Here is a 17,751-nt window from a genome sequence, read left to right on the forward strand (position 1 = left end):
TGAGTGTCTCCCTTGATCCTAGGTCCTGGCAGAGTTGTGCAAACTCAGGACAACTGAGCTTTGGAGGAATACGCAGATTTAAAGAGTCTGAAATTTGCTTTCTAATGATCTCTTCGTCAAAGAAGTTAATGAATTTATCACTGCTGAAGTGAAAGCCATCCTCTCTTGGGGAATGCTGCTTTTTAGTTAGCTTTGCGACAGTATCAAAAATACATTTTGGATTGTTCTTATTTTCCTCAATTAAGTTGGATAAATAGGATGATCAAGCAGCAGTGAGGGCTCTTCGATATTGCACGGTACTGTCTTTCCAAGCTAGTTGGAATACTTCCAGTTTGGTGTAACGTCATTTCCGTTCCAATTTTCTGGAAGCTTGCTTCAAAGCTTGGGTATTTTCTGTATACCAGGGAGCTAGTTTCTTACGACAAATGTTTTTGGTTTTTAGGGGTGCGACTGCATCTAGGGTATTGCGCAAGGTTAAATTGAGTTCCTTAGTTAGGTGGTTAACTGATGTTTGTATTCTGACATCCTTGGGTAGTTGGAGGGAGTCTGGAAGGGCATCTAGGAATCTTTGGGTTGTCTGAGAATTTATAGCACGACTTTTGATGCTCCTTGGTTGGGGTCTGAGCAGATTATTTGTTGCGATTGCAAACGTAATAAAATGGTGGTTCCGATAGTCCAGGATTATGAGGAAAAACATGAATATTCACAACATTTATTCCACGGGACAAAACTAGGTCCAGACTGTGGCAGTGAGTAGGTCCGGAGACATGTTGGACAAAACCCACTGAGTTGATGATGGCTCCGAAAGCCTTTTGGAGTGGGTCTGGACTTTTCCATGTGAATATTAAAGTCACCAAAAATGTGAATATTATCTGCCATGACTACAAGGTCCGATAGGAATTCAGGGAACTCAGTGAGGAATGCTGTATAAGGCCCAGGAGGCCTGTAAACAGTAGCTATACAAAGTGATTGAGTAGGCTGCATAGATTTCATAACTAGAAGCTCAAAAGACAAAAACGCAGTCGTTTTTTTGTAAATTGAAATTTGCTATTGTAAATGTTAGCAACACCTCCGCTTTTGAAGGATTTACGGGGGATATGGTCACTAGTGTAACCAGGAAGTGAGGTGTCATTTAACACAGTAAATTCATCAGGCTTAAGCCATCTTTCAGTCAGGCCACTCACATCAAGATTATATTCAGTGATTAGTTCATTGACTATAACTGCCTTGAACGTGAGGGATCTAACATTAAGTAGCCCTATTTTGAGATGTGAGTTAATAATTACAGGAATGGAGGAGGTCTTTATTCCAGTGAGATKGCTAAGGCGAACACCACCATGTTTAGTTTTGCCGAACCTAGATCGAAGCACAGAGACGGTCTCAATGGGGATAGCTGAGCTGAATACACTGACTGTGCTAGTGGCAGACTCCACTAAGCTGGCAGGCTGGCTATCTCATTGTGGATGTGAGTTCATGGCTACAGACATGAGTGCTATTGGTCGGTAGTCATTTATACAGGTTACCTTCGTGTTCTTGGGCACAGGGACTATGGTGGTCTGCTTAAAACATGTTGGTATTACAGACTCGGTCATGGAAGGGGGGCCGGACCCGGTGCGAGAAACAGTCACTAATAATCGTCAGAACCCAGAAGATGAGGCAGACACAGCAGTACTAGAGATGGTGGTTTAATTAAAGAACAAAATCTTCAGGCAAAGAAACTAAATCCACAATGTCCAAAAATAAAGCCAAGAGGCACAAAATGGAAATCCTCCAAAATACAAAAGAAACTCCACAAAGTGGTAAAAAACAGCAGGGAAAAACAAACCTCAAAAGACTACTCAAATAATACACAAGAACTAAACCAGAGAACCTCTGGAAAATCCAACAAGAGAAATATCTGTATAAAACAAGGCTTGGGCTGGGGCTGGGTGCTAACTTACAAACACTGAGCAAGGAACTGAGGAACACACAGGGTTTAAATACTAACAAGGGAATGACTTACAGGTGCAAACAATAATTAGAGCAAGAAAAACAAAAGGTACAAAAAAGGTGCAATGGGGACATCTAGTGACCAAAACCCGAACAGTCTTGGCCAAAACCTGACAGAGAGGTTGAAAATGTTAGTGAAGACACTTTCCAGTTGGTCAGCGCATGCTCGCAGTACATGTCCTGGTAATCCGTCTGTCCCTGCGCCTTTGTGAATGTTGACCTGTTTAAAGGTCTTACTCACATCGGCTGCGGAGAGTGTGATCACACAGTCTTCCGGAACAGCTGGTGCGCTCATGCATGTTTCAGTGTTATTTGCCTCAAAGCGAGCATAGAAGTAGTTTAGCTCATCTGGTACGCTTGTGTCACTGGGCAGCTATCGGCTGTGCTTCCCTTTGTAGTCTGTAATGATTTGCATGCCCTGCCACATCTGTCGAGCGTCAGAGCCGGTGTAGTATGATTCGATCTTAGTCCTGTATTGACACTTTGCCTGTTTGATGGTTCGTCGCAGGGCATAGCAGGATTTCTTATAAGCTTCCGGGTTATAAGAAATACGTTTTAGAGTCCAGCACCTTGAACGCGGCAGCTCTACCCTTTAGCTCAGTGCGAATGTTGCCTGTAATCCATGGCTTCTGGTTGGGGTATGTACGTACAGTCACTGTGGGGACGATGTCATCGATGCACTTATGTACAGCTGCAGCTGTACATAGTCCATCTGTAAACTACCCACCCAATTTACCTACCTCACCCCCCATACTGCTTTTATTTATTTACTTTTCTGCTCTTTTGCACACCAGTACCAATATCTCTTCTTGCACATGATCATCTGATGATTTATCACTCCAGTGTTAATCTGCTAAATTGTAATTATTCGATCTATTGCCTACCTCATGCCTTTTGCACACATTGTATATAGATTCTCTTTTTTTCTACCATGTTATTGACTTGTTTATTGTTTACTCCATGTGTAACTCTGTGTTGTCTGTTCACACTGCTATGCTTTATCTTGGCCAGGTCGCAGTTGCAAATGAGAACTTGTTCTCAACTAGCCTACCTGGTTAAATAAAGGTGAAATAAAAAAATAAAAAATTATGAAGCCAATGACTGAGGTTTTGTACTCCTCAATGCCATCGGAGGAATCCCGGAACATATTCCAGTCTGTGCTATTATAACAGTCCTGTAGCTTAGCATCTGCTTCATCAGACCACTGTTTTTATTGATCSAGTCACTGGTGCTTCCTGCTTTCATTTTGCTTGTAAGCAGGAATCAGGAGGATAGAATTATGGTCAGATTTGCAAAATGGAGGGTGAGGGRGAGCTTTGTATGCGTCTCTGTGTGTGGAGTGAAGGTGGTCCAGAGTATTTCTTTCCCTCTGGTAGCACATTTAGCATGCTGATAGAAATTTAGTAAGACGGGTTTAAGTTTTCCTGCATTATAGTCCACGGCTACAAGGAGTGCCGCCTCTGGGTGAGCGTTTTCCTACTTGCTTATGGCGGAATACAGCTCATTCAGTGTGATCTTAGTGCCAGCATCAGTCTGTGGTGGTATGTAGACAGCTACAAAAAATACAGAGGAAAACTCTCTAGGTAGATACTGTGGTCTACAGCTTATCATGAGATACTCTACCTTAGGCGGGGCAAAACCTCAAGACTTCCTTAGATATCGTACACCAGCTGTTATTTACAAAAATGTGCTGTCCTGCTGATACAGCGTATAACCAGCCAGCTGTATGTTGATAATGTCGTCGTTCAGCCACGACTCCGTGAAGCATAAGATATTACAGTTTTGAATGTCCCGTTGGTACTTTACGTTTGTTTTACTGCTAGCTAAAAGACGCTGATCAGGAGGGATGGCTAACATATTGCATCTGAAACAGTTCTCAAAGTTGGATTTTCTAACAAAATAGGGGGTGATAAGGGATGAAAGACCAACACTTGAGTTTAAACATTCGAATCCTGTTGCTGCAGGATTATTTTTCTTTGACAATATAGGTCAAATTAAGATCCTACACCTGTAGATGTCTTCCCTTTGTTGTGACATAGATAGCTTTGTCTCTTGACTTTTCCAGGGCCATTCAACAAACTAGATGAATATAGGGCACCATGTTCTCCCTATATTMTTTTCTTGCCAAGTAGCTTATGCCCTCAAGGCAAAATTCAAGGCTTCAAACACCAAACATTAAATTGGGTCAACATTTTTAGGCAAGGGCTCCGCCTAACCTACGTTTATTAAGGGAAACACTGGTAGGGCATATTATTTGTCTTCTCCTCAGGGATAATGATATGGAAGGGTATCTCTACATATTATATATATTACATATAGTTTGCCCTTTATGCGTTTGCATAACACAGATTCCACAAATAATGGCCTAGACATGGACATGGACATGGAATAAGAATATTGTATATCTCATTGACTCTATACACTTTGCCGGTGACATCAATTTGCCACTGTGATGATACATCAAACCTCTAAACCCCTCTAGTCTTTGTGTGAAGCCATTCTATTGGAGAATATAGATCTTGTTCTCCTTCGTCATTGTGTCATGATTGCTGACCCTTGAGGGGCAGTCCGGTTGCTGTGGAAAAAGATTGGAGAGAGGCTCAGAGACTCCAGGGGTGATACTAATGACAGAGGGGGGTTCTGGGTAGGCACAGTGGTGGACAAACGACTCCAGAGTGATATGACAGATAGTCATTTGAGGGAAAAGCATACATATCCCTGGAATTACATTTTCTAATCAAATCAAAGTTTATTAGTCGCTACAAGGATTTGCAGGTGTAATAGGAGGTGCAACGAAATGTTTGTTACTAGCAGTACAGTAGAATGTCTCGCAAATACAATACAGATACACACAACAGCAAAATAATAGAACAAATACACAAAGAAATAAGCATCCAAATTAGATATATTAGAGTAGGCAGGTGTGAGAATCCATAATACAGATATATGATGTGTATAGACAGTATATAATTTGGAAAATAAAATGGTAAGCACAGTAGTTGGGTCATTCCACCAATTTGGTGCCTTTGGAGAAATGTAACCTTTTGATTTCAACTAATTTTAACATTCTGTCATAAAGAGCACATGTTCAACTTGCAAAAATATTTTTCCATCTCAAGAGGTTAAATAAAAAAATTGTACTACAGAAATGACTTTGTCAAAGCAACAAAAATAGTTAGGGCTTTACAATTGTGGTGAAACTTGGACACATTTTGGGATTAAGTGGGTTGGAATCTTCCTAGAAGTGACACAAGGTTGACAGAGGGACATGTCAAAATGCTGCATTTTGGCACTTTTAGMAAGCCTTTATTCATATATAAAAATCTGATTTATTGAATTATCCATGTGGTCTATATTAAAGGGCACTTCYTTTTAAAGAGGCTTTTAAAATGCATTATTGGTGCACAATTTTGCAGGTACAGTATATTTGGACGAGCCATGTCGAGAATACAGTATACATACACAGAGCATAAACAACAGTATACAGTATAAACAGAATATGAGCTGACAAGCGTTCAATGACTCTTTATGCAACGGGTGGGTCTAATCCTGAATGCTGATAGGTTAAAACCGTATTCCAGCTGGTGTCTATTCCATAAATTACTACCGGCTAAATCTATGACATTAAAATCCTATTTACTCTGTTCCATCTGACTGCGCAATCCACTGTCTCCTCATCCCAGCCAGGCAATTCATTAACTTGATCTCCACTATAAAAAAGCATCTAGACTTTATCTCATATTTCTTTTAGACTAACATTTCGTTTTCAACAGCAGAGATTTGKATAACCTTGCTGTCTSTCTCTCTGACATTTGCAACATTCTTTCAATATTCCAATTCGATCTCCAGCTGTCCAATAGTAATGGACGTGTCGTTCTCAGCCAGTTGAAATAATGAAACAGCTGGCATCATTTTTATAGATATATACAAAGACATGTCAATTGAAAAAAAGGTCAAATGAAACGAAGGTCAACTAGTTTGCAGTCTTTCCAGATTCAGTTTGAAGTGACTGTGTTAGCTGTGTTGTTGGCTAGCTCCTCTGAACAATAGTTTCCTGACGAGTGAGCACATTTTCTATACCAGGCGAAATCGCGCCTCATTAGCCCATTGTTATGGATGTGTCCAAATAAATGTCACTGGAGAGCAGCTTAAACAAATGCAAATGCAGCTACATTGCTGTTATTCTGGCTGCACTTTTTGACACGACTGTAAATTAGCCATAGTTGGGTAGCTAGTAAGCAAGGGATAAGAACGTTGCCAGCCAGTATGGCAATGGAACATAGATACAGAACAAAAAGACTGAAAGACTGGGTCATGTTTCTGGCAACCGAACCGATAGAATGAACGACCAGCCAGCTTGGGTAGCAACCCTAGATTAGTGTCTCGACTAAATCTTGTGGAAGGATGAAATAGTATGAATATTTTTATGAATTTWAAGTTTTTAATGAAAATATCTCAATCATTATTTGAATATTGTAACGACCCTGGGTTTATAAGTTCAGAAATCAACTTTGCCACACGAGCATACTTTTGCGGCACAGTCGATAGCGCGGTGGACTTCGGGCTAGAAGGTCRMGGGTTCGARACCTGATCCCTGCCGTTTCATTACAATATGTTGGTAACCCGTTGTATAAAAGGGATAATGCCCTCGAAGACGGTGTTTGGAGGATATATTGGCACGGTTTACCTCGACTTCGTCTCAGGCTTAACAACACCAGTGCCAATATATCCTCCAAACACCAGCTTCGAGGGCATTACCAACACTAGACAGCCAACAATGTGAAGCAAAATAAGGAGCTCATCGTGGACTACAGCAGACAGAAAAGGGAGAACATCCCCATCCACATCGACGGGCGGTGCAGTTGCTGTACCAGGCAGGGATTCAGCCCAACAGAATGCTCTCAATGGTATATAMGTTTGTGAGAATCTTAGGGGCCATTCCAAATTTCTTCAGCTGCCCGATGTTGAAGAGTCGCTGTTGCGGCTTCCCACCACACACTGTGTCGGTGTGGTGGGACCATTTCCGGTCCTCGATGATGTGCACGCCAAGGAACTTGCGGCCCGTCGATGTGGATGGGGATGTTCTCCCTTTTCTGTCTGCTGTAGTCCACGATGAGCTCCTTATTTTGTTTCACATTRTTGGCTGTCTAGTGTTGGTAATTAGGCCTACAACTGTTGTGTCATTAGCAACAAGGTTATTATAGTAAACAAAAACTGAAAATAAAATAAAAACTAAAATTAGAAAAACTATTTAGGAAACTGAAATAAAAGCACTTGAAAAACAAAGTATTCTAAATATATTGTTGACAGCAAAACTAACAAAAATAAAAACCATCATGAATTATGTTTTTATATATTTTTTTATAATTATATATTTTTTTATAATGGGCATTTCGAGCTTCTGAATCTGGTGGGTAAATGCTGCCAGGAGATCCCAATGTTTCAAATAGGCCTAGCTTGTGCATCACTGTCACTGTCTCACTAGCTATCAGGGAAGATATTCCGAAGGCGAGCATGGCTGGGCCAAGCTAAAACAGCTTGTGAAGTAGCTGGAGCTTTTCGCAATCCACACCGACCAACTTCAAACTGACAGCCAGTCGCTGTCTGATGTGGTGCTGTGGTTTCTGAACCTTGATGCACACTTGCAGTCAACTTGTAGTCAACGCTGAGCTATATGGGGTTAAAAAGACATTGAAGATGTAGACCTATGTAGTCTGTGATGTGACAGGAATCAATGGTGTAGTGGTCAGTGTAGCCTCATGCATGTTTCTATGCATGGACACATAATATTTGTATGTGGATGTATTTATGTGTGTAGGCCTTTTCAAATATCTAGTCAGTCAATTAATTAGTCAGTCATTGTTGCTGGAGCTTGTCCAGAGCTGATACYTCTGGATATTGATTMTATCTGTCTGACTGTGACTGTTGATATCTTCAGAAAGAAGTTGAATACAAATACAAAGTTGCCAAAGTATTTGAAATTGTTACAAACAAGTGAAGGATAAAATGATGCTTCAAATGAAAACCGAGATGACTGCATTGAAATACACTKAGTATACAAAACTTGAAGAACACCTGTTCTTTCCATGACATAGACTGACCAGGTGAAAGCAATGATCCCTTATTGATGTCACTTTTTAAATCCACTTCAATCAGTGTAGATGAAGTGGAGGAGACAGGTTAAATAAGGATTTTTAAGCCTTGAGACATGGATTGTGTTGTGTGCCATTCAGAGGGYGAATGGGTAAGACAAAATATTTAAGTGCCTTTGAACGGGGTATGTACCAGGCGCAGCAGTTTGAGTCAAGAACTGCAACGCTGCTGGGTTTTTCACACTCAACAGTTTCCTGTGTGTATCAAGGATGGTCCACCACCCAAAGGACATCCAGCCAACTTGACACAGCTGTAGGAAGCATTGGGCCAGCATCCCTGTGGAACKCTTTCGATACCTTGTAGAGTCCATGCCCCGACGAATTGAGGCTGTTCGGAGAGCAAAAGAGGAGGGTGCAACTCAATATTAGGAAGGTGTTCCTAATGTTCGGTATACTTATTGTATAAATAGGCTACATGGGCCTATATAGGCTATTTCAATCATATTGAAATATATTTMATGTTCAATCAATTGAGTTATATTTTGCAACTAAGCTACTGTCTGTCATTTTTGCCTCAATGTGTTTCATGATGTGTGACAACATGAGCGCAATGATGTTCGCAATCTGTGCTTTAATGCATTATTATTGGGTAAGCATAATAAGCCACCTCCATATCTCTCTAGGAGCTGATCTGTCATCAGTATTGTGGAATCATTCTAATGTTAAGGTAAGATTTGAATGGATAAAGCTGATCAGAGAGCAGCACTGCTTTTCTTTCCATCCTATCAGTATCGACACATGGTCTAACRACGCACTTAGCAAACGTTCTCTCTATGTGCTTGGGAACCACTCTTTAAAAAGTTTGTTTGTACATAACGATGCATCCGGTACGATGATCGTAATTATTAAGTTACATCGCAACTGCGTAACGAGGCCCTGGTGTTTGAGTACGAAGAGACACACAAACATACACACACACAGACAGGCACGCACACACTCACACACACCCGCATGCATGCATGAACACACACACAATCCTGTTTTTATTGCTATAGACCCCCTAAGGGTCTACCGGTTCATTCTTAGAGCTCTCCTTTCTGCTGTGGATTACTGAAATAGTCTTTATTTTGATCAGTCAATCATCCTTAGACTTACACACACACACTGCTCTGTGGTGCATGTGTGAATGTGATGGGCCACAAATATTCTTGTTTCTCTCCATTAACATTAAACAATACACACATAAACAACACACAACAGGGTTGTCGGTTGAGATGGAGTATATGGTTGAGTTGTGGTGTAAACAGAGCAGGGACAGGGACTATCCAAACAGGATGTGATGTAAATCGTGTCAGGTCCATAGAGGAATAATGACATCAGTTGTCAGTCCTGTCACTGTACTTTGATGTTATTAAGATCATTCTAGGAAGTGATAAAGAGATGATCTGCTAAATATCCCAGATGTGACTCTATGTACAGTCTGTACATCCTTCAACATTAGACAAACACTGGACACAAAAGCTGTTAAATGGAGACGGTATTAGCACATCATGGTTTGTGTGGGGGAGGGGTCACCACACCAGTCCCCTCACCAATGATATTATTCTATGGACAAAGCCCCTGCCCCTCTATCTTTAATCCTGAAATGACCTACAAGCCTTCCTCTTCATGCATTCGCTCTTTCTTTTCAGTCTAGTCAGTATTGGACAATAATGTATTATATTGCAGCCTTCCAGCTTTTGACAGAACAGAAACATTGTTTGGCTATGCTTGTAGCAACCTTCCCTATCCTAGAAGGGATGGTTGGTGGACCCAGTGGCATCATGCCCATAGGGGTCACAAAGGCACGTGGCCCCACAAAAATGTCAGATGTTAAATGAATTACTAAACTTCATATTTAAACCCACATATTATAATTCTTTAAAAAAAATATGTCAGCGGTATTTTGCGGGGGGCACACTGACTGGACCAGGCAAATAGCACCCCCCTATTCTCCCTAGTAAGTGGTTCTTTCCAAGGTGCACGGAGAACAGAGATGCCTAGGCAGGACGCTAGATACTCTAGTTCGTGCGGTATCACCAGTGGAGAAGGAGAGAATGTAGAGTGAAACACAGCATTTGATTCGAGCTGCCGGTGATGTTCAGGAGGTATGTTTGTTTATGAATGTGATCAAGCTGTGTAGCCTATTGGTTCCATCTTCATAAATAAATAAAACTAAAATGTTTTTGTTATTTCTCTGTAATACTAATAAGGAATACTCTGTAATAAGACAATAGCATTTTCTCCAAATTTCTCCAGGCCCCCCTCCATCCTCTCGTACTTTGTGCCCCCTCTAACATAATAGGTGCACGATGCCCCTGGGTTGACATGTGTGATAAAAGATAACAATAAAGGCCAGATGATATCTCCAATCCGCCTCTCTCTCTCTTCCGAGCAGCTAGTCTGTCACATACTATCTCCCAGAGTGCTGAGTTGACATATGTTTCAGAGGGAATTGTGCTCTTAGTCAGACCTGTCTGTCTGTCTGTCTGTCTGAGTGGCAGTCTCTCCTATGGGGGAGATCATGATGACAAGGCACTATTTCTCATTGTGTATTGGATCCTCTCTACCACTGCTTGTGTGTGTTTTTTTAGGCTTTGAATGTGTGTCCTGACTCTTAAATATATGTTTGCAATGCTTAGCTCCATGAGGTACATAGTGAAGTGAAGAACTCCAAGGGTATTTTAGTGCTTTTACACATTCCAGTAGCAGAACCAACATCCATACCCAAGCGCACACACGGACACACACGGACACACACGGACACACACGGACACACACGGACACACACGGACACACACGGACACACACGGACACACAGAGACACACAGATGCATTCACACACAGACACAGGTAATGACACACACCCACATAATACACAGCCCGCACTCATACTCCAAATCCACAAAGCATATGAATGAAGCAGTCTGGAGACTGAAGCAAACTCATTTGTCCCGAAGTGAGGCTGGCTTCCCTATCAGCTACGGCAGCACATTACATATTTCTTGGATGTCAGCATGTCTTAACACTTTTAAATTGTACTTACTCATCATGATTTTAAAACTCTGGATCAAAATGAATCCTGCTATATTCCATTCTCTCAAAATGGCTGACTGTTTCACTGATCGTGAATCAATAACAGAACAGTTTCACTGATTCTGAACCTAACAGCCTCCCCCCAATACAAACAAACCTCTTTATGTGTTTCAGATCTGATCTCGGCCACCAATGCGACCAACGTGAACATCCCTCAGATGGCTGACACTCTGTTTGAGAGGGCCACCAACGCCAGCTGGATTGTCGTCTTCAAGGCCCTCGTCGCCACACACCATATGTGTGTCCATGGCAATGAGGTCAGAGGACAGTAATTTAGTACACCACCACAACAAAATACAATTAGACTGTTTCAGCACCACGGACAGCTGCCCATGGTGCTGAAAACAGTGCTATCTGGAATGCTGCTCATTCTGAAACATGGTTATCAAAAACAAGTGTGCATGTCTAGAGCTATTTTTACACGCTTTTCCACACTGTGCAATATATACTCTCGATTTTGGACTAATGTACTAGTATTCAATTTGTAGTTGATTATTTCATTGAATATGCCTTTATTTTCCTGCTGTTGTTTTTAATAATGGTTTTGCCATGTCAGCCTATTTCCTTCTGTTTCCTCAGAGGTTCATCCAGTACTTGGCCTCCAGGACCGCTCTGTTCAACCTGAGCAACTTTATAGACAAAACAGGTTCCAACGGTAAATGCACTTCCTTTCCAAAAAAATTGTTTGTGTGTGTGTGTACAGTGCTTTTGGAAAGTATTCAGACCCCTTGACTTTTTCCACATTTTGTTACATTACGGCCTTATTCTAAAATTGATTACATAGTTTTTTCCCCTCATCAATCTACACACAATACCCCATAATGACAAAGCAAAAACWGGTTTTTGCTAATTTATTACAAATAAAAAACGGAAATATCACATTTACATAAGTATTCAGACCCTTTACTCAGTACTTTGTTGAATCACCTTTGGTAGTGATTACAGCCTTGAGTCTTCTTTGGTACGACGCTACAAGCTTGGCACACCTGTATTTGGGCAGTTTATCCTATTCTTCTCTGTAGATCCTCTCAAGCTCTGTCAGGATGTATGGGGAGTGTCACTGCACAGTTATTTTCAGGTCTCTCCAGAGATGTTCGATCCAGTTCGTCCGGGCTCTGGCTGAGCCACTCAAGGACATTCAGAGACTTGTCACGAAGCCACTCCTGCGTTTTCTTGGCTGTGTGCTTAGGGTCGTTGTYCTGTTGGAAGGTGAACCTTTGCCCCAGTCTGAGGTCCTGAGCGCTCTGAAGCTTTGCTCTGTACTTTGCTCTGTTCTTTCCCTCAATCCTGACTAGTCTCCCAGTCCCTGCTGCTGAAAAATGTCCCAATAGCATGATGCTGCCACCACCATGCTTCACTGTAGGGATGGTGCCATGTTTCCTCCAGACGTGGAACATTCTCCCATCTCCACAGAGGAACTCTTGAGCTCTGTCAGAGTGACCATCGGGTTCCTGGTCGCCTCCCTGACCAAGGCCCTTCTCCCCCGATTGCTCAGTGTGGCCAGGCGGCCAGCTCTGGGAAGAGTCTTGGTGGTTCCAATCTTCTTACATTTAAGAATTATGGAGGCCACTGTGTTCTTGGGAACCTTCAATGCTGCAGAAATGTTTTGGTACCCTTCCCCAGATCTGTGCTTCGACACAATCCTGTCTCGAAGCGCTACGGACAATTCCCTCGACCTTATGGCTTGGTTTTTCCTCTGACATGCACTGTCAAGGTGTGTGCTTTTCCAAATCCTGTCCAATTAATTGCATTTATCACAGGTGGACTCCAATCAAGTTGTGGAAACATCTCTAGGATAGTCAATGGAAACAGGATGCACTGAGCTCAATTTTGAGTCTCATAGCAAGAGGGTCTGAATACTTATGTAAATAAGGTATTTCTGTTTTTTTGCTTCGTTTTTATGGGGTATTGTGTGTAGATTGATAAAGATGTTTTTATTTATTTAATCCATTTTAGATTAAGGCTGTAACATAACACAATGTGGAAAAAGTCAAGGGGTCTGAATACTTTCCGAATGCACTGTATGTGCGTGTGTGTGTGTTGGGGGGGGAGTGAAACGGGTGGATTCCCTTCCAGTTGAGAGCATAAACAGATACAGTAGATCTGATGTGAGAGGAGCAGAAGGAGAGGAGGATAGGAAGAGACAGGAGCCGTCTGGGAAGAGGAAAGGACATCACTGCTAATAACATGAGGAATAGGAGCAAGCATGTAATGTGCCCCCGCTAAACATACAGTACTGTCAGTACATGCATAAACACTCACACTAGCACATGCATACACGCAGATAATAGGGTTGCACAGTATCTACATTTTCATATTATCATACCGTTCTCTTACTCTCATCCTGGGATTTACGGTATTACCGTTTTAGCACACAAGGGGGARCTAAATACACAAAAAAGCCCATTAGGCGTGTATTACCAGAATGGTAACAAAATTAGCACAAACTTATAGTGAATATCAATAGAGGCTGCTAGCTAAACATGCTAATGAGCGCAAGCAAAAATAAACTAGTTGCAAGGACAGGCAATTGAGCTCATAAAGTTATACAAGTATAGGTAGTAGCTTCCCTAATGTCATTTTTGGTGAGTTTGGACATCATTTGGACAGAAAATGTAAAGAGAKGCATCAAGCAAATTAACAAAGTTTTGGCTCATGCTTGTGTGAAGGAAGAACAGTACTGGTTCTGGAGCAGTGTGTACACGCTGTATCTATGTGGAGTTGCTCGGGCAACAGGTCCGCCTGCGCTGTTCGGAAGGAGAATAGRGGGGAGGAGCAGACGGGCCGAGAACGGAAAGAAGAAAAAAGAAACGCAAGGATATCAAGATAACTCATCCAAAGAGCTTTGACTTCTCAAACATGGCAGAAAGCTAACACTATATGATGCCCTGTCTCCTTATTAATTCACCCACTTAYTGAGATAACTAGCAAGTTAAACCAAATACACAGATGGACTCTCCCGTTGTGCTATTTACAAACAAACTATTCTGGGGAACTATGGTAAGCTTTCATAATGTTAAATAATGTGACCGGTGAAATGAAGAACACAATCTGCTTTATCTCCTAATGTATTGCACAAGTTGATTGCAGGTATTAACTTAAAAAGCAGTTCAAAAAAATTTAAACTTCAAAGAAATAGTATTGAAAAACCATCCTGTGGCTATTTCCAAATACCCCAGTGTACTGTATATACGGTATACCCCCCAAGCCTAACACACACACACACACACACACACACACACACACACACACTAAACTGCTTCATGTCCCTAGGATTCCGATGTCCTGCACTTGTCTCCAGTGTCTTGCCCTGGTGTCATTATAGATCCCTCCCCTTCAATCCCTTCAAAACCCTCAAATCAGATACATAACTTAGAAAACTGAAGAGCCTGAAGTTAACTGATCGACAAGATCAATCATAAGATAAAATACTGTCTTTAATGTGTTACAGCATTAAATCAACTTCTTCCTTAATGAAACCGTGAATGKTAAATGAAACAATGTATGAGCTTAGCACATGCATTTAGTCATTAGCCATTGGATTTATCAGGAGCTATATGTTTGGTGTGATGTGAATGTGATGCTCAATATGTTCCTCAGGCTATGACATGTCTACGTTCATCAGACGTTATGGCCGCTACCTCAATGAGAGGGCCTTCGCCTACCGCCAGATGGCTTTCGACTTCACCAAAGTCAAAAAGGGGTGCGTCACTCACTTCTCTGTCTCTCAAAATCCTTTTACGTCCGCATTGTTGAGGTCCTCATCAGTGAGGCCCACCTCATACTGTCATTCACCTCATCCCTGAGGCCCTCATGCTGTCATTCACCTCATCCCTCAGGTCCACTTCATACTGTCATTCACCTCATCACTGAGGCTCAACTCATCCCTCAGGCCCACCTCATACTGTCATTCACCTCATCCCTGAGGCCCTCATGCTGTCATTCACCTCATCCCTGAGTCCCACCTCATACTGTCATTCACCTCATCACAGAGGCCCACCTCATACTGTCATTCACCTCATCACAGAGGCCCTCTTCATGGTCTTCCCTGTGTGTTTCCACCTCAGTGCTGAGGGGGTGATGAGGACAATGACTCCAGAAAAGCTGTTGAAAGGCATGCCTGTCCTGCAGACCCAGATCGACACACTGCTGGAGTTTGATGTGAGTTGGACATGCTCGTCACCATTGATTTGGTTACGTTTGTCTCTGTTTGTCTGGCTCTCTGGGACTTGTGTTCGGATGACTGATGGTCATTAGCTGAAAACTRTAATGTATGTCAGGCCACAAAGAATACTGTTTATTTTCCTGTTTAACGTTCTCTTTTACTCTTTCTCTTCTCTTCTCTTAATACCTTCTCTTCCCTCTTTCTTTCTCTCTCTCTCAATAGCAATGATGCTATTCGTTCTATTGACCTTGATCTTTCTGTATRGGTGTACAATTGGTGATGTTTCGGTACAGCAAAATATTGCTGGAGTTTAATAAATTAGTTAATTGCTTGAGTTAATTGATGCTCTTCTTTTATACTACATGACTGGTTAAATAAAAAGGTCTCTCTCCCAGGTCCATCCCAAGGAGCTGAATAACCCTATCATCAACGCAGGGTTCCTGCTGCTCTTCAAGGATCTGGTCAAGCTGTTTGCCTCCTACAACGATGGGGTCATCAATCTTTTAGGTGAGCTAGACATTTCATTGGATGCATACCAAACGCCACCATTTTTCCTATATAGTGCACWACTTGTTACCAGAGCCATATGAGCCCCATGGGCCCTGGTCAAAAGTAGAAGGGATTAGGGGGCCATTTGCGACAGACTCTTTGTCAACAATTAATAGATAAATGACTTCTTTTCACCATGTAGCCATTTAGCAGATGCTCTTTTTCACAACAACTGTTAAATGTCTGTAGAGAAATACTTTAAGATGAAGAAGAGCGACTGCAAGGAGGCCTTAGAGATCTATAAGAGGTTCCTGACCAGGGTCACCAAGATCGGAGAGTTCATGAAGCTTGCTGAGGTAAAGGAAACTTCCTAACGGATTAGGGTGTATTCTAACTAACTCCAAATGAAACTAACACAGTGCTTCCTCATATACAGTGTCCGTCTGTACTTCAAATAGAATGATGCCCTGATATGGTTGTGAAATTGTCTCTTGTCTGTGTTTTGTTCTACAGACTGTCGGAGTGGACAAAAATGATATTCCTGACATCAACTATGTAAGTCACTTGTTTTTGTGCTTACTCTCTGGAAGGATGATGAAATAGTTGTAACAAACACACACACACAGAGATGTCTCATCCATCATAATCCCCCCCCCCCCCCGATCTGATCCCAGTGTCTGCACCCTGGGGTGGTGACGGACCTAGTAGACTCGGATGATGAGGACTGTCCCTTTAAGCCTATTGAGGACCCGGTAACCATAGAGACACAGGGTGGCTTGGCAGAGTGCCTGTTTGGAGGATGGGGTGTTGGCATGGGATCATTCTACAGACTGACACTTCTGACTGCAGTTTGTGTGTGTGTTTGCATATGTGTGTGTGCTTCCATTTGCACAAAAGATGGTAGAGTTTAAGTAAAATGTTCCTGAACACTTCATTCTACAGGACATTGAGTTTATACAAAGGTGGGATAGTGTAGTGAGTTAAAAACCAAGGGTTTGGAGTGGTGCTGCCATAGAAATAGAATTGGGTGTTGCTTTACTTGAAGTGTTGGCATGCGGCGGAATGAGGAAGTTCGTGCCATAAACCTACAGTTACTGTGTTTTTGATTGGTTCTCTCTTCTCTCCTCAGGCTCCCAGCAGCATCCTGGAGTCTCTGGAGACACACATGAACAGTTTGGAGGGGAAGAAGGGGTAAGAGGACCCTGTCTCTAACCAACTCATTTCTGAAAGAGCTAAAATGTGGAAATGTCTCCATAGGTGTCTTTACACAGAGAAAATAGTACATGAGAAATGACAGGGTGAGAAAAACTAGAGGGAAACTCATAACTTGGGCTCTGTCCTGTCCCAGCACTATAGTGTTCTGAATACGGTTTTCTGTTATTATCTTTTACTTTAATAGTTATTCTCTCTTTGTTCCTTTCTGTTCATCATTGGGGATCACAGTGAAGGGTGAGCATAAACAYTTTCTTTGGGGTCTGACAGATGAGTTTATTGTAAAGTCATGAAAATAAGTAATTTCAATGTATATGTTTTCAGCTCTGAAAGGTGATATCTAGCTGTGAAGTTGTCATATTAACAATTTCTTTTCTCTTTCAGGTCTCCAACAAAGGTGAGTGGATGATTAAACATTATTTTCACCGCCTTTCTGTTTCTGCTCGTATAACAACACATGGATACAAATAGGCATTTCTCTCTCTGTATTCCAGGGGTCCCCTACCAATAACGTGTCTCCGACCTCCACCCCCGCCAAATCTGCAGCCGCCGTGCCCACCCTAGCGCCACCACCTGAAGAAGCCACCGAGTGAGTGTCCACTTCCTCTGCCTACCGCAGCATTTACCTCATCTCCTCAGCGATTTCCTCAGTTCTGGCATTTTAGGATT

General features: G+C 42.0%; 1 protein-coding gene across 2 annotated transcripts in view; it reads left to right on the plus strand.

Annotated features, from left to right (window-relative positions):
• LOC111972660 (clathrin coat assembly protein AP180) overlaps nucleotides 1-17,629 on the plus strand; it is a 36,381-nt gene extending 18,752 nt beyond the window's left edge. For both annotated transcript variants that reach the window (XM_070446579.1, XM_070446580.1), the window contains exons 3-11: nucleotides 11,331-11,473; nucleotides 11,796-11,871; nucleotides 14,817-14,919; nucleotides 15,284-15,377; nucleotides 15,777-15,888; nucleotides 16,120-16,226; nucleotides 16,384-16,425; nucleotides 17,000-17,074; nucleotides 17,577-17,629. In XM_070446579.1, coding sequence (XP_070302680.1) covers nucleotides 11,331-11,473; nucleotides 11,796-11,871; nucleotides 14,817-14,919; nucleotides 15,284-15,377; nucleotides 15,777-15,888; nucleotides 16,120-16,226; nucleotides 16,384-16,425; nucleotides 17,000-17,065 — 743 coding nt within the window. In that variant the 3' untranslated portion in view covers nucleotides 17,066-17,074; nucleotides 17,577-17,629. The remainder of the gene's footprint in view (nucleotides 1-11,330; nucleotides 11,474-11,795; nucleotides 11,872-14,816; nucleotides 14,920-15,283; nucleotides 15,378-15,776; nucleotides 15,889-16,119; nucleotides 16,227-16,383; nucleotides 16,426-16,999; nucleotides 17,075-17,576) is intronic.
• Nucleotides 17,630-17,751: the final 122 nt, after the last annotated feature.

Source organism: Salvelinus sp. IW2-2015, linkage group LG14 (assembly GCF_002910315.2).
Source record: "Salvelinus sp. IW2-2015 linkage group LG14, ASM291031v2, whole genome shotgun sequence".
NCBI lineage: Eukaryota > Metazoa > Chordata > Actinopteri > Salmoniformes > Salmonidae > Salvelinus > Salvelinus sp. IW2-2015.